A 15,835-nucleotide genomic window follows, 5' to 3' on the forward strand; every position below is an offset into this window, starting at 1 on the left:
CTTTACACTAGTTAATTTAAGCAATCCTGATATATAAAAATTTATATAAATTTATAAAAAGGATAAATTAAGAAACGGTAATTCTCCTTATAAAATGTTTCAAATAGGTCTATAAATAGCAAGTTCCTCTGCATTTAAAATACTATTCTGGGCCCGGTGGGGCGGCTTATGCCTGTAATCCCAGCACTTGGGAAGGCTGATGTGGGTAGCTCACTTGAGCCCAGGAGTTCATGACCAGCCGGGGCAACATAGCAAAACCTTGTCTCTTAAAAAAAATACAAAAATTAGTCAGGTGTGGAGCTGTGCACCTGTAGTTCGGACTACTCAGGAGGCTGAGGTGGGAGGACGACCTGAGCCCGGGAGGTGGAAGCTACGGTGAACCATGATTGTGCCACTGCACTCCAGCCTGGGTGACAGAGACCCTGTCTCAACAAACAAAACAACAAAAAACCCAAACAACAACAACAAGAAAAACACGCTAAAATACTATTATTATTATTTTTTTTAAGATGGGGTCTTGCTTTGTTGCCCAGGCTGGAATGCAGTGGTGCAGGCATAGCTCATTGCTGTCTTGAATTTCTGGGCTCAAAGGATCCTCCTGCCTCAGCCTCCTGAGTAGCTGGGACTACAGGTGTGCACCACTATGCCCAGCTAATTCTAAAAAAATTTTGTGTGTGGCGGGTCTCACCACCTTGCCCGGTTGTCTGGAACTCCTGGGCTCAAGCAATCCTCCTGCCTGAGCCTCCCAAAGTGTTAGGATTACAAGCGTGAGCCACCATGCCCAGCTTATTCTGTGCTTTTTTTTTTTTTTTTTGGAGACGGAGGCTCGCTCTGCCGCCCAGGCTGGAGTGCAGTGGCCAGATCTCAGCTCACTGCAAGCTCCGCCTCCCGGGTTTACGCCATTCTCCTGCCTCAGCCTCCCGAGTAGCTGAGACTACAGGCGCCCGCCACCTCGCCCGGCTAGTTTTTTGTATTTTTTAGTAGAGACGGGGTTTCACCGTGTTAGCCAGGATGGTCTCCATCTCCTGACCTCGTGATCTGCCCGCCTCGGCCTCCCAAAGTGCTAGGATTACAGGCTTGAGCCACGGCGCCTGGCTATTCTGTTTTTTATAAAATGTTCACAAAAATCTTTTCCATGAACACATATACACGGTAAATTTGTTTTTTTAAAACGTTTTCTAGCAAGCGAAGTTCATCTAGCCCAGCTGCCTGCAGAGGTAACCTGCTCACTAACACTCATTAGCTCATCCCATTCTTCACTTGCCCTTCTCTTTGATTTGTGCTTCTGTGATCATCTCCCAAATAAACTCACCCAAATCCTTGCTTCAGGATCTTTGAGAAACCCAAACTAAGCTAACTTCCTCTTGGCAGACGTGGCAACGTCCATGGCTCTGGTGGCTAGGGTAGGGGATTGGAGCTGCCCTGTCTGCTTCTTCTTTTCCTGCCCTTTGATCTGTTTCTGCATCCCATGCCTTCCATCCTGTTGTGCACTAGAGTAGTTGCTTCCTTTTAATTCAACTGAGGTACTAGTTAAAAAGACTTTGACTCTACCAGTGGTCATAGATGGTCTTTTAAGGGCTGAACCTGGCTGCCAAATCTACAGTACTATCCGTGTACCATTAACAACTTTCATCACTCATGCCACTCTCTTCCATCCTGGCTAAGAGATATGAACCATCATAGGGATGAAGCCAGGGTTGGACAGATCAGTGTCTCAAAGGCTCTCAGAGGACCTTTCAATCCTTTCATCTAATCCTCTAATCTCACATGTTAGAAAACTGAGGGGCAGAGAGGATAAGCATTTGCTCAACAAGTTGTCAACCAGGGAGTAAGAAGTCAGGTCTGCACTCCTCCCTTTTAAGCTTTTTCTGAACCCACCCCACCATTTCTTTGCTTGTTTGCCTCATTACGCTTGCTCACCAATACTTTCATTATTTATTTCTGGTTGACTTAAGTCCTCAACGAGTTATATCTATGCAATCCCCTGCCCTCCTTACCCTGCCCCATTTTGAGGTTGAAAATCTATTTCCCACCACATTCTTCAACAATGTAAAACCTAGGCAATAAGTGATGGACAGGAGGTTGTTGCTGTTCATCTGAGGCTCTTGCATTATTAAGCTCTCTCTGGAATTTGTGCGTGGGTGCGAGAGGGCTGCCAGTTTGGTCCACTGTATCCCAGGAAGATGAGCATTCATAGCTCATGGCCTGCCGAGCTCAGGAGAAGCTTGTCTGCCATCCAAACTCTGGGGAGCCAAGGCTAGGCTGTTTCTCACTTGATCTAATTGATCATCTGGGTTCTGTCTTCAATTGTGACACTGGGTCCCTGCCTCAGCTTTGCTTTCTGGTTCCACCTAACATGTCTCACTTTCTTGCTTTCCTTCTTTCTCTGTCTCCGTCTCTCTTTCTCTTCTGATGGAGTCTCTCTCTGTCACCCAGGCTGGAGCCCAGTGCCATGATCTCGGCTCACTGCAACCTCTGCCTCCCGGGTTCAAGCAATTTTTCTGCCTCAGCCTCCCGAGTAGCTGGGACTACAGGCAGGCACCACCACGCCCGGTTAATTTTTGTATTTTTAGTAGAGACGGAGTTTCTACTAAAAATATTGGCCAGGCTGGTCTCGAACTTCTGACCTCGGGCACCTGCCTGGGCCTCCCAAAGTGCTGGGATTACAGGCGTGAGCCACCGCACTGGCCAGCCTTCCTTCCTTGCTCTCCCTTTTCTTCCTTTTTTTTTTTTTCTTTTTTCAGAGTCTCACTCCATTGCCCAGGGTGGAGTGCAGTACAGTGCAGTGGTGCAATCTGGGTTCGCTGCAACCTCTACCTTCCGGGTTCAAGCGATTTTCTTGCCTCAGCCTCCCAAGTAGCTGGAACTACAGGCGCGAACCACTGCGCCTGACTAATTTTTGTATTTTTAGTAGAGATGGGGTTTCGCCATGTTGGCCAGGTTGGTCTTGAACTCCTGGGCTCAAGTGTACTAAACACAGCTTATTATGAATTGAGCACTTGTGTCCCCTCCCGCAATCCCTCCATTCATTTGTTGAAGCTCGAATCCGTAGTGTGGCTGTGTTTGGAGACAGGGCCTCTAAGGAAGTAATTGAGGTTAAGCAAGGTCTTAAGGGTGGGGCCCTGATGGATAGGATTAGTGCCTCATAAGAGACACCAGAGAGCTCATTCTCTCTCCTCAAGCATGTACTGAGGAAAGGCCATGTGTAAACATAGTCAGAAGGAGGCTGTCTGCTAGCCAGAAAGAGAACCCTCACCAGAAATCGAGTTGGCCAGAACTTTGATCTTGGACTTGTAGCCTCCAGAACTGCGAGAAAACATTTTCTGTTATTTAAGCCACCCAGGCTATAGTATTTTGTAATGGCAGCCCAAGCTAATACATGGTGTTAATTGAAAACATGGCCCTGATGCCGGGTGCTAGAGTGGAGTTTCAAGCTGGGCATGTGTACACCACTCCTGCATGAAAAGGTAATTGACTTTGGTTTTGGGTTCAAAACTAAATCTTCCTTTCTTGCTACCATTTAGTAATTCCCATCTTTTTCTCTGTTGTGACAGCATCTTCCCAAGTGTGGACATCCTCCCAAGTTCTGAACCACAAACAAATCTTTTACCTTCTTGTCTACACTGCCTTCTGGTATTGTATCAGATGCCAAGCCTTAGAGAATCTACTGTCTCAAGACCTCTTATATTAATACCTCCTGTCACCCCTTATTACCCTGGCATAGGCTCTTGTCTCTTGCTTGTTTTTCTCATTTTCAGTCTTCATCTGGTATGCAGAAGAGGAACGAGAGGCTCAGAAGAAACACATGCAAGGCTGCACAACGGACAAATAACTAGGGTTCAAAGCCAGTTCAATTTTGCCCCAAATCCAGCATACTTTCCACTAGATCTGTTTAGTACTCTTTCCATCTTGCTAAAATCGACACTGTTCTGCTTTGTACTAGTGGTTATTTATGAAGCTGTCTTATGCCCATTATCAGTGTGTAAACTCTTTGAGGGTAGGCTGTCTCGATCTTCCCGATATCCCAGGCAATTGCTAAGCCAGTGCCTTGTACTGTGTAGGCACTTCCAGAATAGGTAATGATTCTAAAGTGGGAGATAACAGGCACAACGGTGATATAGAGGATAGCAGCGTAGGAGAGACACAGATTTAAAGAGAGCCTGTAGGAGAAGGAAGAGATGATTTTGAGTTGGGCTTGAGGTGATGAAGGAATGTGGATAGATGGAGAGGAAGGGGAGGTGAGAGGTGGGCTTCAATGTCATGGATTTGGAGTTGAACCTGTGGAAGGAGGCTGCTTTGTGGGGGGCCCTGGCATTTCTGCATCAGGTCTAGTTGTGCATAGTGAGCAAGTTACTTAACTTTTTTAAGTGCTGGTTTTCTAATGTATAAAGTGGGAATAATGGAGTGTCATTTGGAATTAAGAGCAGAATAATGAGATAATACATGTGAAGGACTTAGCACATTATATCATCTATTATTAATAATAAACACTATTAAAATGCTAGCAATAGGCCAGGCATGGTGGCTCATGCCTGTAGTCCAGCACCTTGGGAAGCCAAGGCGGGCGGATCACCTGAGGTCAGGAGTTCAAGACCAGCCTGGCCAACATGGTGAAACCCTGTCTCTACTAAAAATAAAAAATTAGCTGACCATGGTGGCAGGCGCCTGTAGTCCCAGCTACTGGGGAGGCTGAGGCAGAAGAATTGCTGGAATCCAGAAGGCAGAGGTTGCAGTGAGCTGAGAGCACTCCACTGCACTCCAGCTTCGGTGACAGTCAGATTCTGTCTCAAAACAAACAAAAAACAATGTTATCAATAGTAAGATAGCCTGAAAGTTCAGATGTGTTTCTGTCTAGTTCTCTGAGTAAATTATTTTATTTACACTTATAGATAATGCCATTGCTGCTGGCAAAAACCAAAATTATCTAAAAGCACCAATACATTCATAGGAATACTTGGTTACTATAATTTTCCTTATAAATGGATACCAGGAGCCCCTCAATATATTTTACCCTTACCAGGGATTCTCATAGTCAAAAATTTCAGAAACCAAACTGTTGGGAAGCAGGAGAGTGCCATACATATTCTGGGTAGAGCTAACTAACTTGGCTGACTGAATCAGAGATCCGGATTCTGCGAACAGGCTAACCTGGTGAAAATCCCTGCTCAACTTCCAGGCTGGGCTTTTAAGGAATTCGGACATATTCCTTATCTTTCAGTACTTTGCTTTCCTTACCAAAAAGGAGGATAACATTCCTTCAAGGCTGTAAATAGAGTGCTGTGTGTAAAGCACTTGGCACAATGCGTTTGTTTGGGGGAGACACAGTATGTGCATAAGAATTGGTAGACGATGATGGTTATGTTTATGAAAATCCAATCATGAATAGCCGGAGGCCACTGTTGTCAACAAGTGATCCCTGTAACAGTGACGTTAGCTACACTGAGAACTTACACACGCACATTCTCAGGCCCATTGCTGACCTCCTGAAACGGGAACTCGGGAGGCAGGGCCAGGCAATCGGCACTTTGCCTGAAGCACGCACGTTTTGAGAACACCTGTCAGGTAACCGGGAACCACTGAAAGTTTTTGGACGGTGGAGGAATGCGATGTAAATGGCTGTTGATTCACTGGCATTAAAGTGCCTAACTACCGACTGGCTTCCGAGGTTGCCGGAAGAAACCTGTTTGTTGATCCTTAGTGATGTCCAGGTTACAAAACGCGGGTCGGTACTAAGGGCCCCAAACACAGTGCTCACCTACCGAGCGCAGCCGGGAGCGCAGCGCCAGGCAATTACAGGAGCTGTTTTGGATGTGGCCCGGCAGCCCAGCGATGCTCAGCGGATCCCGCAACTACAACCACAACCGTACCACACATTTAGCTTGCAAAAGCAGAGAAAGGAAAAGAAAACCGTGCAGGGAAGCCGGAAACGAGGGACTTCAGGGTCTCCTCTCTAGGAGGTGGGAGAGTGGGGGATGGGGCAAGCGGGGCGAGGAGGGGGCGAGGATCGAGGGAGGCCCCTCCTCCGCGCGGCAACACCCGGTTCGCGTCCCTCTAGAGCCGGGGCGCGGCCGGCGGGACACACCCTTGCCCTGGGAGACACGAGGGTCCCTGTCCTCTTAGCGTCGGTCCAGCTCAGTTTCCTGTCATTTGTTGTTAGCGCGAGGTAGGGGCGTTTCTCCACCTCAGCTCCTCCCCGGGGAAATCCCAGCCCGTTTCCTCCCCGCTCCTGCTGTTTTCGGGAGCGCCGTGCGGGGTCGAGCGCCGGGGCCGCACCCTGGGCGCCGGGCGTCGTGTCGGGGCCGCTGCCCGCACTGCCCGCCGGCCCGGCCATTGTTCGGGCCCCACCCCTGATGAATATTCACGCCGCGCGGGCGCCTCGGCCCGCGCCCTCCCCGGCAGGGTAGGGGTGTGAGTGCGTTTCCGCCGGTTTTTCCTGCCTGAGGAGGAAAGGGGGAGCTGTTTTCTCTCTCCTCAGAATATATTTTTGGTGTCCCGTTTCTCCTCCTCCCGCGCCGCCGCCGCCCCCTCCCTCCCCACCTCGCTCCCCGCCTCGCTCCCCGCCTCCGCCTCCGCCTCCCGGGTTATCTTTGTCTCGCTGCCTCGCGCTCACTCGCTCAACTCTCGGCGCCGCCGCGGCCCCACGCTCCGGGCCCGTCCTCAAGGCGCGCGGCGCGGGGCGCGGGCGCCGGGGCCTGAGGCGGCGGGCGACGCCCGGGGGCCTGACGGCCGGCCCCGCGCCATGGTGTGAGCGCCGCCGCCGCCCGCGCACGCTCCGTCCGCCCTCCGCGCGGCCCGGCCGGCCGAGAGCCCCGAGCGGCCCGAGAGCGCAGCCGAGCCCGCCGCCGCCGCCCCCGGCCCCGCGAGGAGAGTCCCGGGCCGGCCCGGCTGCCGCGCGAGGAGCGCCGTCGGCGGCCTGGTCTGCGGCTGAGATACACAGAGCGACAGAGACATTTATTGTTATTTGTTTTTTGGTGGCAAAAAGGGAAAATGGCGAACGACTCCCCTGCAAAAAGTCTGGTGGACATCGATCTCTCCTCCCTGCGGGTGAGTGGGCCCGCGAGCGGGCGCGCGGGGAGCGGGGAGCGGGCAGCCGGCAGCCGGCAGCCGGGGCCGCGCCCTGGTCGGCCGGGCGCTCGGGCGCCGCCGTGGGCAGAGCCGCCGGCGCGGCGGCCCCTTTGTCTGCCTGTGCGGGCTGGTGCGGGGCGGGCGCTACCCTCCGCCGCCCCCACGCCCCGAGCCCGCCGCGTGACCCCCGGGCGCCGGGGGACCGCGCGGGGCGAAACCCACCTCTTTTGTCACCGCCCTTTCTCTCTAACTGCCCTGCTTGATTTATTCATTTTTTGGCTTCTTTTAAATGATAACCCCTCCCCTCCTTCCTCTCCAGGATCCTGCTGGGATTTTTGAGCTGGTGGAAGTGGTTGGAAATGGCACCTATGGACAAGTCTATAAGGTTGGTGTGGGCGCCTTCTTTGTTTCCCGTGGCATGTGGAAACTTCTTGTTGGGGGACGAGGAGAGGGTGATAAACAGGCTGCTGACTGGAGGCCACGCCGCTTGGCCAAAGTTGGGAGAGGGGTTTCGCCTTGCAGTCCCTCTGTTTTTGCACACCGAGTTTATATTCAGACTGGCCTTAAAAGACCTCATTTCCTGGCTTTGAGATAAGGAAATAAGCTACACTCTTAGGCATGCACTTTACTTCAAAAAAATGGAAAAGCATTTTTAAAAAATAAGACAACCTGAATTTTCTCTTTTTTTCCCCCCAAATCTGGCCTCCTGAGTTTGTGTGTAAATTAAAATACCGTGGAGGCGGGCCTTGCCTCTGACGATCCTAAACCACTGCTTTGGCCATCGTGAAAATTGTCATCATGTTTCAGCCTCCACTCAGTGCTTGCCAGTTGCTCAAGGTGGGGAGTTTGGCGTTACCTGGGAATACTTTATAACTGTGGTTGTCATCCTTTCTATTGATGGATACGTATTTTGGGGAAGCAGGGAGGAGTGTGTGTTTGGGCAACAGGAGCAGGAAGAATTACAGTGTGGGGATTATAAAATCTGAATTCCAGGAATAACCTGTTTGACAGCTGTGTAATTGAAACAGAAATGACGGAGAGCGAAGAGAATATAGAGGATGCCCTGGTTTCACACCCACCCAGGTCTTTATCTTTTTTGAAAATTTTAACACCCACCCTCCACCCCAACGATAAATGAAACTAGCAAATCTGGAGACTGAGTCTGCGCTGAGTAGCTGACACCTGATGTGACTAACAGTGTTCATTTTATCCATTGTACAGTCTAGAGATTATGAAAGAGCTGTAGGGAATGGAGGCACAGGCCTTGAAAATTCAGAACGGAATGTTAAATTCTTCCTGTCTTGATTCGTTTCTCATTACTGAACGTTTTCTAAAAGTTTAATCTGCACTGGGGGAGTGTTCTGTTAGAGTCGGTACAAGGTTAGGGAAGCAGGGCTTTGTGGTTCACCATGAAGAATTGTCATTGTCTCATTAAAAATGGGTGGAGTTGGGGGGGGGTTGGAAGCTGACTGTAGACGTTTTCTTAGGCTAGATTAAGTGTGGATCTTATTGTCTGTCTCTTTTCTGCTTTGTGAGTAGAGTTTATCTATCACTTAAACGCCTCTCCTCAGCCCAAACTTCTAGCCTGGGCAGTGTACTTACTGGACTGTGGTCCGAACTTGGGTCAGTATTCTTAGGTGATCTCAAGTGTATTAGCTTGTGTTTTGTTGGTTAACTCTTGGGGCCGGGGCCAGATTTTTGAATTTGAAAGAGAGCCCTGTTAACTCAGCTTGCCGGGCTCAACTGAATTTGGAAGGCTTTGGAAAATTTTGGAGAAGATTGTGTTGCAATTCGCTGAGTGGTTGGTAACTGGCTAAAGGATACTCTCCCGGGTCTGTTGTTTGTTTAAGCATCAGTCAGTTTTTTTCTAACCCAGTTTTTTCTCGCCAAATCTAAGTGGTGATTGTAGTCTTCCAAGTGAATTAGCCAGAGCTTGTTTTTGACCTGGTTACACAGTAGTTGGATTGTTTGTCTTATTTGGTCAGCATGGATGTTAAGGGCAGAGAAGTAAGCCAGAAGGTAATATAGTCTTTAAACCTTAAGAAAAAGGAAAGAATGAAACCCCAGTTTGTCTTTATTGGTTTTAAGAGGTGGGAGCTGTTTATGGTAAGAGTTTAGTCAAGTTCATTGTTATTTCCCCTCATTGCCTTTTTAGTTCCATTCCCCCCAGCCCTCCCAAGCTTTTGAACTAGGTTTGCTGAGCGCTATGTTTGACAAGTATTTGGGATACTGGCATGACACAGCTCTCTGACTACAAAGTCTGTGCAGTTGAGAATTTCTCTAATTATGCAAACCTAAGAAATAAAATCCGTGCAAAAGTTGCCTACAGTCCAGAACAAAATAGTGCCTGAGGTTTTGCTCATAAGCAGTTACATTTTTATATTATGGAAAACTTGAAACATAAAGACTAGAGAGGTTTATCAGCACATGACTAATCTTGTCTCATCTGTATTCTTCTTCTCCTTTATCTTAATGTAAACCCCAAATGCCATTTCAGTCATAAATACTTGAGAATATTTCTTTTTTACAAAATCACATTGTTGTTATCACACTTGGAAAAATGTCTTACATTTACTGTTAACATTTTCCTGATTGTCTCATACATCAGGAAAATTTTTTTACTCTACGTGTTTTTTTTTTTTTACTATAACAAGAAGTTCTTTAATGTTTACAAGCAGGTACTGGGAACTTCAGTCTTAGAGGTGGTAAAAATAGCAGAGCATCTCTTTTTTCCTCTTTTTAAGTATTTAATTTCTAGAACCATTTACCATTATGCATAGGAGTTCATTTTGGATTTTTGTTGGATAGGAGTTCATGATTTGCTTGTGGTAGCTTTGGGATTAGATTATTAACACTCTAGAGTTTGTTTATTGCTGCTAAACATCCTTTAGGATGAATTCGAAAAATTTTTTGTTGCTGAATTGTTACTTATAAAAAGGTCTTTATTTTTAAACATAATTTTAGGTAAAAAAAATCTGGAAGCTGAACAACTTGTGGTCCTAATTTATTTTAGTGTCATTTTCTATTTTTCAGTAGCGCAGAGGTTGCTTATTTTGAGGCAGCTATATATACATGAAGTGAATGAGTGGAAAAGAGAGTTTTCCGATATTTGATATGTCGTATGAAATAGCTTTTTTGGGGGCGAATGACTCCCCTGCAAAACTGTGCTAATGGTAGACCCCTCATTTATTGAAGAAAGGGAGGGGAGGGGTTTGTGTGTGGCCGTAGGGCTGAGAGTGACCTTTGGGAATGGTAGAAAGGTTAGGGAGTAGTGGGAATTTCAAGGAGATATTATTTGGACTTGAGGGGAGACATCTTTAAGGGATGAGGAGCCACTGAAAGATTTTGTTGGAATTGGGGATCTCTGAGAGTGGGGGACTTGATCCAGTTTTTTGGGGATAACTTCTAATTTTCGGTATCTCTGACAACAGTGGTAAATGGTCTGGTATAGTTGAACAGTATATAACTTCATCTTAAAAGAGGGAGGTGAAAAACAGGGTATATTCTGTTTAGAGAAATTATTTTCACCCTTAGGTTTTCGAGAGAAGGATACTCATAAACTTAAGATTATAAATTTTCTCTTCACAAGTTTACATTCAGAATACCATGTATTTATAAAAGAAGTGTCTGGTACGATCAGTGAGGACAATGATAGTGTGAAAAATTAAAACCAGAAGTAAATCAAGTTTGTTTCCATGTTATTTTGGATTTTATTGTTATTTTGTTTTGAGACAGAGGTTTGCTCTGTTGCCCAGCATGGAGTGCAGTGGCACCATGTCCACTCACTGTAACCTCCGCCTCCTGGGTTCAAGTGATTCTGCTGCCTCAGCCTCCTGAGTAGCTGGGATTACAGGTGCGTGCCATCACGCCCAGCTAATTTTTGTATATAGAGACGGGGTTTCACCATGTTGGCTGGGCTGGTTTTGAACTTCTGGCCTCAAGTGATCTGCGTGCCTTGGCCTCCCAAAACGCTGGGATTGTATACAGGCATGAGCCACTGCACCCGGCCTTATTGTTATTTTAAATATTTATTTGACCATTTTTGTGTTTTTCTTGGAGTAACTACTGTTATTTTGCATTTTGTGAGCATATGATGGCTGGTGTTCCAAATGTCTTGAATAAAAGACTGCCAGCCGGGCGCAGTGGTTCATGCTTGTAATCCCAGCACTTTGAGAGGCCCAGGTGGGTGGATCACCTGAGGTCAGGAGTTCGAGACCAGCCTGGCCAACATGGTGAAACCCCGTCTCTACTAAAAATACCGAAAAATTAGCTGGGTGTAGTGTCGGGTGCCTGTAATCCCAGCTACTCAGGAGGCTGAGACAGGAGAATCACTTGAACCTGGGAGGCAGAGGTTGCAGTGAGCTGAGATTGTGCCATTGCACTCCAGCCTAGGCAACAAGAGTGAAACTCCGTCTCAAGAAAAAAAAAAGAAAAAGAAAAAGAAGATGGCCAGTCTGAGGACAATTCTGAGTTTTAGAAGGACTGACAGAGGGGAAATCCAGTAACAGTAACGTGGAAGTCAGGGAGTTTAGAATCCAGCAGGTGAAATGTCTGAAATCAAGGTTCACTCAAAGGAGGGACCATAGACTTTGTGGAAGACTGACCCATTCTGACCTTGTCATTGGAGGAAGGGTATAATGTGGACCTTGGAGGTTGAGGACGAGGGTACCCTAGGCCCAAAGACCTTGATGGTAAGGGGAGCTAATGCTAAGCGTTTGCTCATTCCACGCCCATTTGACACTGTGCTAATGGTAGACCCCTCATCTGTTGAAGAAAGGGAGGGGAGGGGTGTTTGTGTGTGGCAGTAGGGCTAAGAGTGACCTTTGGGAATGCTAGAAAGGTTAGGGAGTAGTGGGAATTTCAAGGAGATATTATTTGGACTTGAGGGGAGACATCTTTAAGGGATGAGGAGCCACTGAAAGATTTTGTTGGAATTGGGGATCCCTGAGAGTAGGGGACTTGATCCAGATGTGTGTTGGGAAGGAGTTGGTAAGATGGTTGGCCTTGGGCAGTGGTCCAGTGGCAGGAGGTGAAGGCCGAGGCAGGATAGTGGCTGTGGTGGTAGAGAGGAGGAGCAGTTGGGGTGGATACTTGGGCATTACTCTTTGCTAGATTTAACTTGTTGAAGTCACTCGTTCTTTTCAGGCTTTGGTATGTCCCTTTAAGTGGGTACACTGTTTGGCCACGGTATTAGGAGGAGACTTGGGATTCCCAGCACTTTGGGAGGCCGAGGTGGGTGGATCACCTGAGGTCAGGAGTTGGAGACCAGCCTAGCCAACATGGCAAAACCCCATCTCTACTAAAAAAATAAAAAAATTAGCCGGGTGTGGTGGTGTATGCCTGTAATCCCAGCTACTTGGGAGACTGAGGCAGGAGAATCACTTGAACCTAGGAGGCGGAGGCTGCAGTGAATTGAGATCATGGCATTGCAATCCAGCCTGGGCAACAGAATGAGACTCTCTCAAGAAAAAAAAAAAAAAAAAGGGTGGGGAGTTAAAGTTCTAAAATTGCTTTTGATTGCTCAGTGGTAAAGAACCATATAGATTGTCTGGCTTATAAAAATCATTAGGGGCCAGGCGCAGTGGCTCACACCTGTAATCGCAGCATTTTGGGAAGCCGAGGTGGGTGGATTATAAAGTCAGGAGTTCAAGACCAGCCTGCCAATATGGTGAAACCCCATCTCTACTAAAAAAACAAAAATTAGCCGGGCATGGTATTGCGTGCCTCTAGTCCCACCTACTCCAGGGGCTGAGGCAGAAGAATAGCTTGAATTTCCCCAAGAGGTGGAGGTTGAAGTGAGCCGAGATCGCGCCACTGCACTCCAGCCTCGGAGACAGAGCTAGTCTCCTCTTAAAAAAAAAAAAAAAAAAAAAAAAAAATTAACATTTTGGAGCAAGTACTTAAACTTTTGTGAGGGATTCTCTAAGTATTATCTTTTAAGTGTAGCAAGCCTTGTTCTTAATTGGAGGTAAGGTCACCCAATGGGGCAAAATGAATTTTGTAGAACTAGATGTTTTCATTAGGAGGAGGTTGTGTCAGCTGATCGGCCACTGAGAGGCATGTTCAGGCTTGTTCTGAGACACAGATTTCCTTCATGCTGGAAGATTCTGGACTTGGGCAAGGTGGGAGGAAGCCAGCCCTGTTGAGCAAGCCCTGTGTGGCTCTCTTCGAGTTTCAATCCCAAACTTTCAAAAACTGTTTCACTAACTCAGAAATATCAAAAGCTCTACAGAAAATCCAACCACCAGACAAAACCCTGCTGCTGATGGGTTTTTAACTCCTTACTGCTTGAAACTTGGTGATAAGTGTACAGTCATTTGCCTAGCTGCAAACAAGTATTTTGCCTTTTTTCTTAACCAATATTTTATATATATATATATATATATATATATACACACACACATACATACACACACACACACACACACAATTTTTTTTTTTTTTTTTTTTTGAGACAGTGTCTGGCTCTGTTGCCCAGACTGGAGTGCAGTGGCACGATCTCGGCTCACTGCAACCTCCCCCTCCCAGGTTGAAGCAATTCTCCTGAGTAGCTGGGACTCCAGGTGCGTGCCACCACCACGCCTGGCTAATTTTTGTATTTTTTTTTTTTTTGAGACGGAGTCTCGCTCTGTCGCCCAGGCTGGAGTGCAGTGGCGCAATCTCGGCTCACTGCAAGCTCCGCCTCCCGGGTTCACGCCATTCTCCTGCCTCAGCCTCCCGAGTAGCTGGGACTACAGGCGCCCGCCCCTGCGCCCGGCTAATTTTTTCTATTTTTAGTAGAGACGGGGTTTCACTATGGTCTCCATCTCCTGACCTTGTGATCCGCCCACCTCGGCCTCCCAAAGTGCTGGGATTACAGGCATGAGCCACCACGCCCGGCCAATTTTTGTATTTTTAGTAGAGATGGGGTTTCACCATATTGGCCAGGCTGGTCTCGAACTTGAGTCAGGATAAAGTTTTTTTTTTTTTTTTTTTTTTTTTTTGAGACGGAGTCTTGCTCTGTCGCCCGGGCTGGGGTGCAGTGGCCGGATCTCAGCTCACTGCAAGCTCTGCCTCCCGGGTTTACGCCATTCTCCTGCCTCAGCCTCCAGGCGCCCGCCACCTCGCCTGTCTAGTTTTTTGTATTTTTAGTAGAGACGGGGTTTCACCGTCTTAGCCAGGATGGTCTCGATCTCCTGACCTCGTGATCCGCCCATCTCGGCCTCCCAAAGTGCCAGGATTACAGGCTTGAGCCACCGCGCCTGGCCAGGATGATGTTTTTAGATACACGGAAAGATGACTAGGAAGAAAATGGAGAAGGCCAAGGTAATCTTACATTTATTACTAGTGACCATTGTGGCAGCAATGGTTCTTAGGTTTTATAATGTTATATCGCTGCTCACCAAGCAGAATTTGTTCTTTTGTTATGGAGCTCATTCAGTAATAAGAGTTGGCGAGTATTACTCAGAAGAGAAGCTGCCTCTTGGGCTGAGTAATTAATAAAGTGATTCATTGGGAGGTAGTTTTTTTCTGTGAGAATCTCTAAGGAAAGATGACAATGCTAAGTTTTAGAACATCCCAAGTTTTAAAAACTGGACTCTGAGAAACTTTGATGTCTAGATAGCATTAGGTATAACTAAACTGGGGAGACAAAAGTGAAAAACGATTAACCATATAAGGGTGGTTTCATGCAGATACTGTGGATGGTGCTGGGCCCTGTTCTGAGAGTTAGATGCACAGTGGTAAATGAAGCAGATGAGATACATCTACCCTTATGGAACTCAAGAAATACAGGGGGATGGACACAAAATGCCAGATGTGGAATGTCAGTCATACATTCTGTGTTGTCTGCATCCCCCTGGGTCCCCAACCCTGCACACTTGTGTTCAGACACAATGAATGCTCCAACACGTGGAGACGGCACATACTGCAATGTGTTCATTGTAAGTGGCTCAACCTCAGCAGGGTTTCTCTGTGCTTTACAGTAAAAACAAATGACTAGAAAAGTGAAATGAAAAGTTAGACATATAGAATGTCAGTCTACTTTTTTAACTTGTAGAATCAAAAGACATTTTTACTCTGTCAAATTGCTGTAAAAGTTTTTGTTTTCTTTTTAAAAAAGCATAAGAAACTCAGGTGATACAAAAGTTTTTGTATACTTTTAATTTCAGAAATGAACTTGCCGTGGTCAGCAGACCAAACTTTGAGGAACACTGAACTGGCAGGATTGAATTTGTAGCAGGGCTGTTAGTGTGCTGTGGGTGGTTGGTGTGTTAGTGAGCTGGAGAATTGAGGACTGTTGTTTGTGCCCAGTAGGTGGTTTTCCAACCCTTTGAACATTGGGGAGCTAGAGCAGGTGCTGCTTACAGCTTTGTGCTTAAGTGCCAAAACGTCTTTGGCCCCTGTGCTTTGGAACTGTCTCAGATATGGCTAAATATGAACAAGTTATCCTATTAAATTTGAATAAATGAAAGAAAAACACCACTTTTACATTATGACTTTAAAAAATTCTTTATGTGATAAATAGGGCCTTAACTTACCAGTTATGAATCCGTAGTTATTAATCACATGATAGTAAAGTGCTTCTACCTAAAGTCGGAGTCATCCTGTTCTCCAGAAGCATCTGTTTTCAGTGCTTTTAGCTGCTACATCAGAAATTTATTGCTATATTTCTACATTATGTACTTATATGGCCATTTCTTTTATCAGTTTTATACATTTATAGACTTCCTCTAGCAGTAGTTGTACTTATTGAACTACTTAGTTCAATAGTAGTTGAATATTTAACTCC

General features: G+C 46.7%; 1 protein-coding gene across 50 annotated transcripts in view; it reads left to right on the plus strand.

Annotated features, from left to right (window-relative positions):
- The first annotated feature begins 6,608 nt into the window (after positions 1-6,608).
- MAP4K4 (mitogen-activated protein kinase kinase kinase kinase 4) overlaps positions 6,609-15,835 on the plus strand; it is a 192,506-nt gene continuing 183,279 nt past the window's right edge. For 44 of the 50 annotated variants that reach the window (XM_077958876.1, XM_015112995.3, XM_077958877.1 and 41 more), the window contains exons 1-2: positions 6,609-7,044; positions 7,385-7,450. In XM_077958876.1, coding sequence (XP_077815002.1) covers positions 6,988-7,044; positions 7,385-7,450 — 123 coding nt within the window. In that variant the 5' untranslated portion in view covers positions 6,609-6,987. Of the gene's footprint in view, positions 7,045-7,106; positions 7,451-15,835 lie in introns of those variants that run through there. The other 6 variants (XM_077958919.1, XM_077958920.1, XM_077958921.1 and 3 more) reach the window with 2 other exon arrangements.

Source organism: Macaca mulatta, chromosome 13 (genome assembly GCF_049350105.2).
Source record: "Macaca mulatta isolate MMU2019108-1 chromosome 13, T2T-MMU8v2.0, whole genome shotgun sequence".
In the NCBI taxonomy this organism is placed as follows: Eukaryota; Metazoa; Chordata; class Mammalia; order Primates; family Cercopithecidae; genus Macaca; species Macaca mulatta.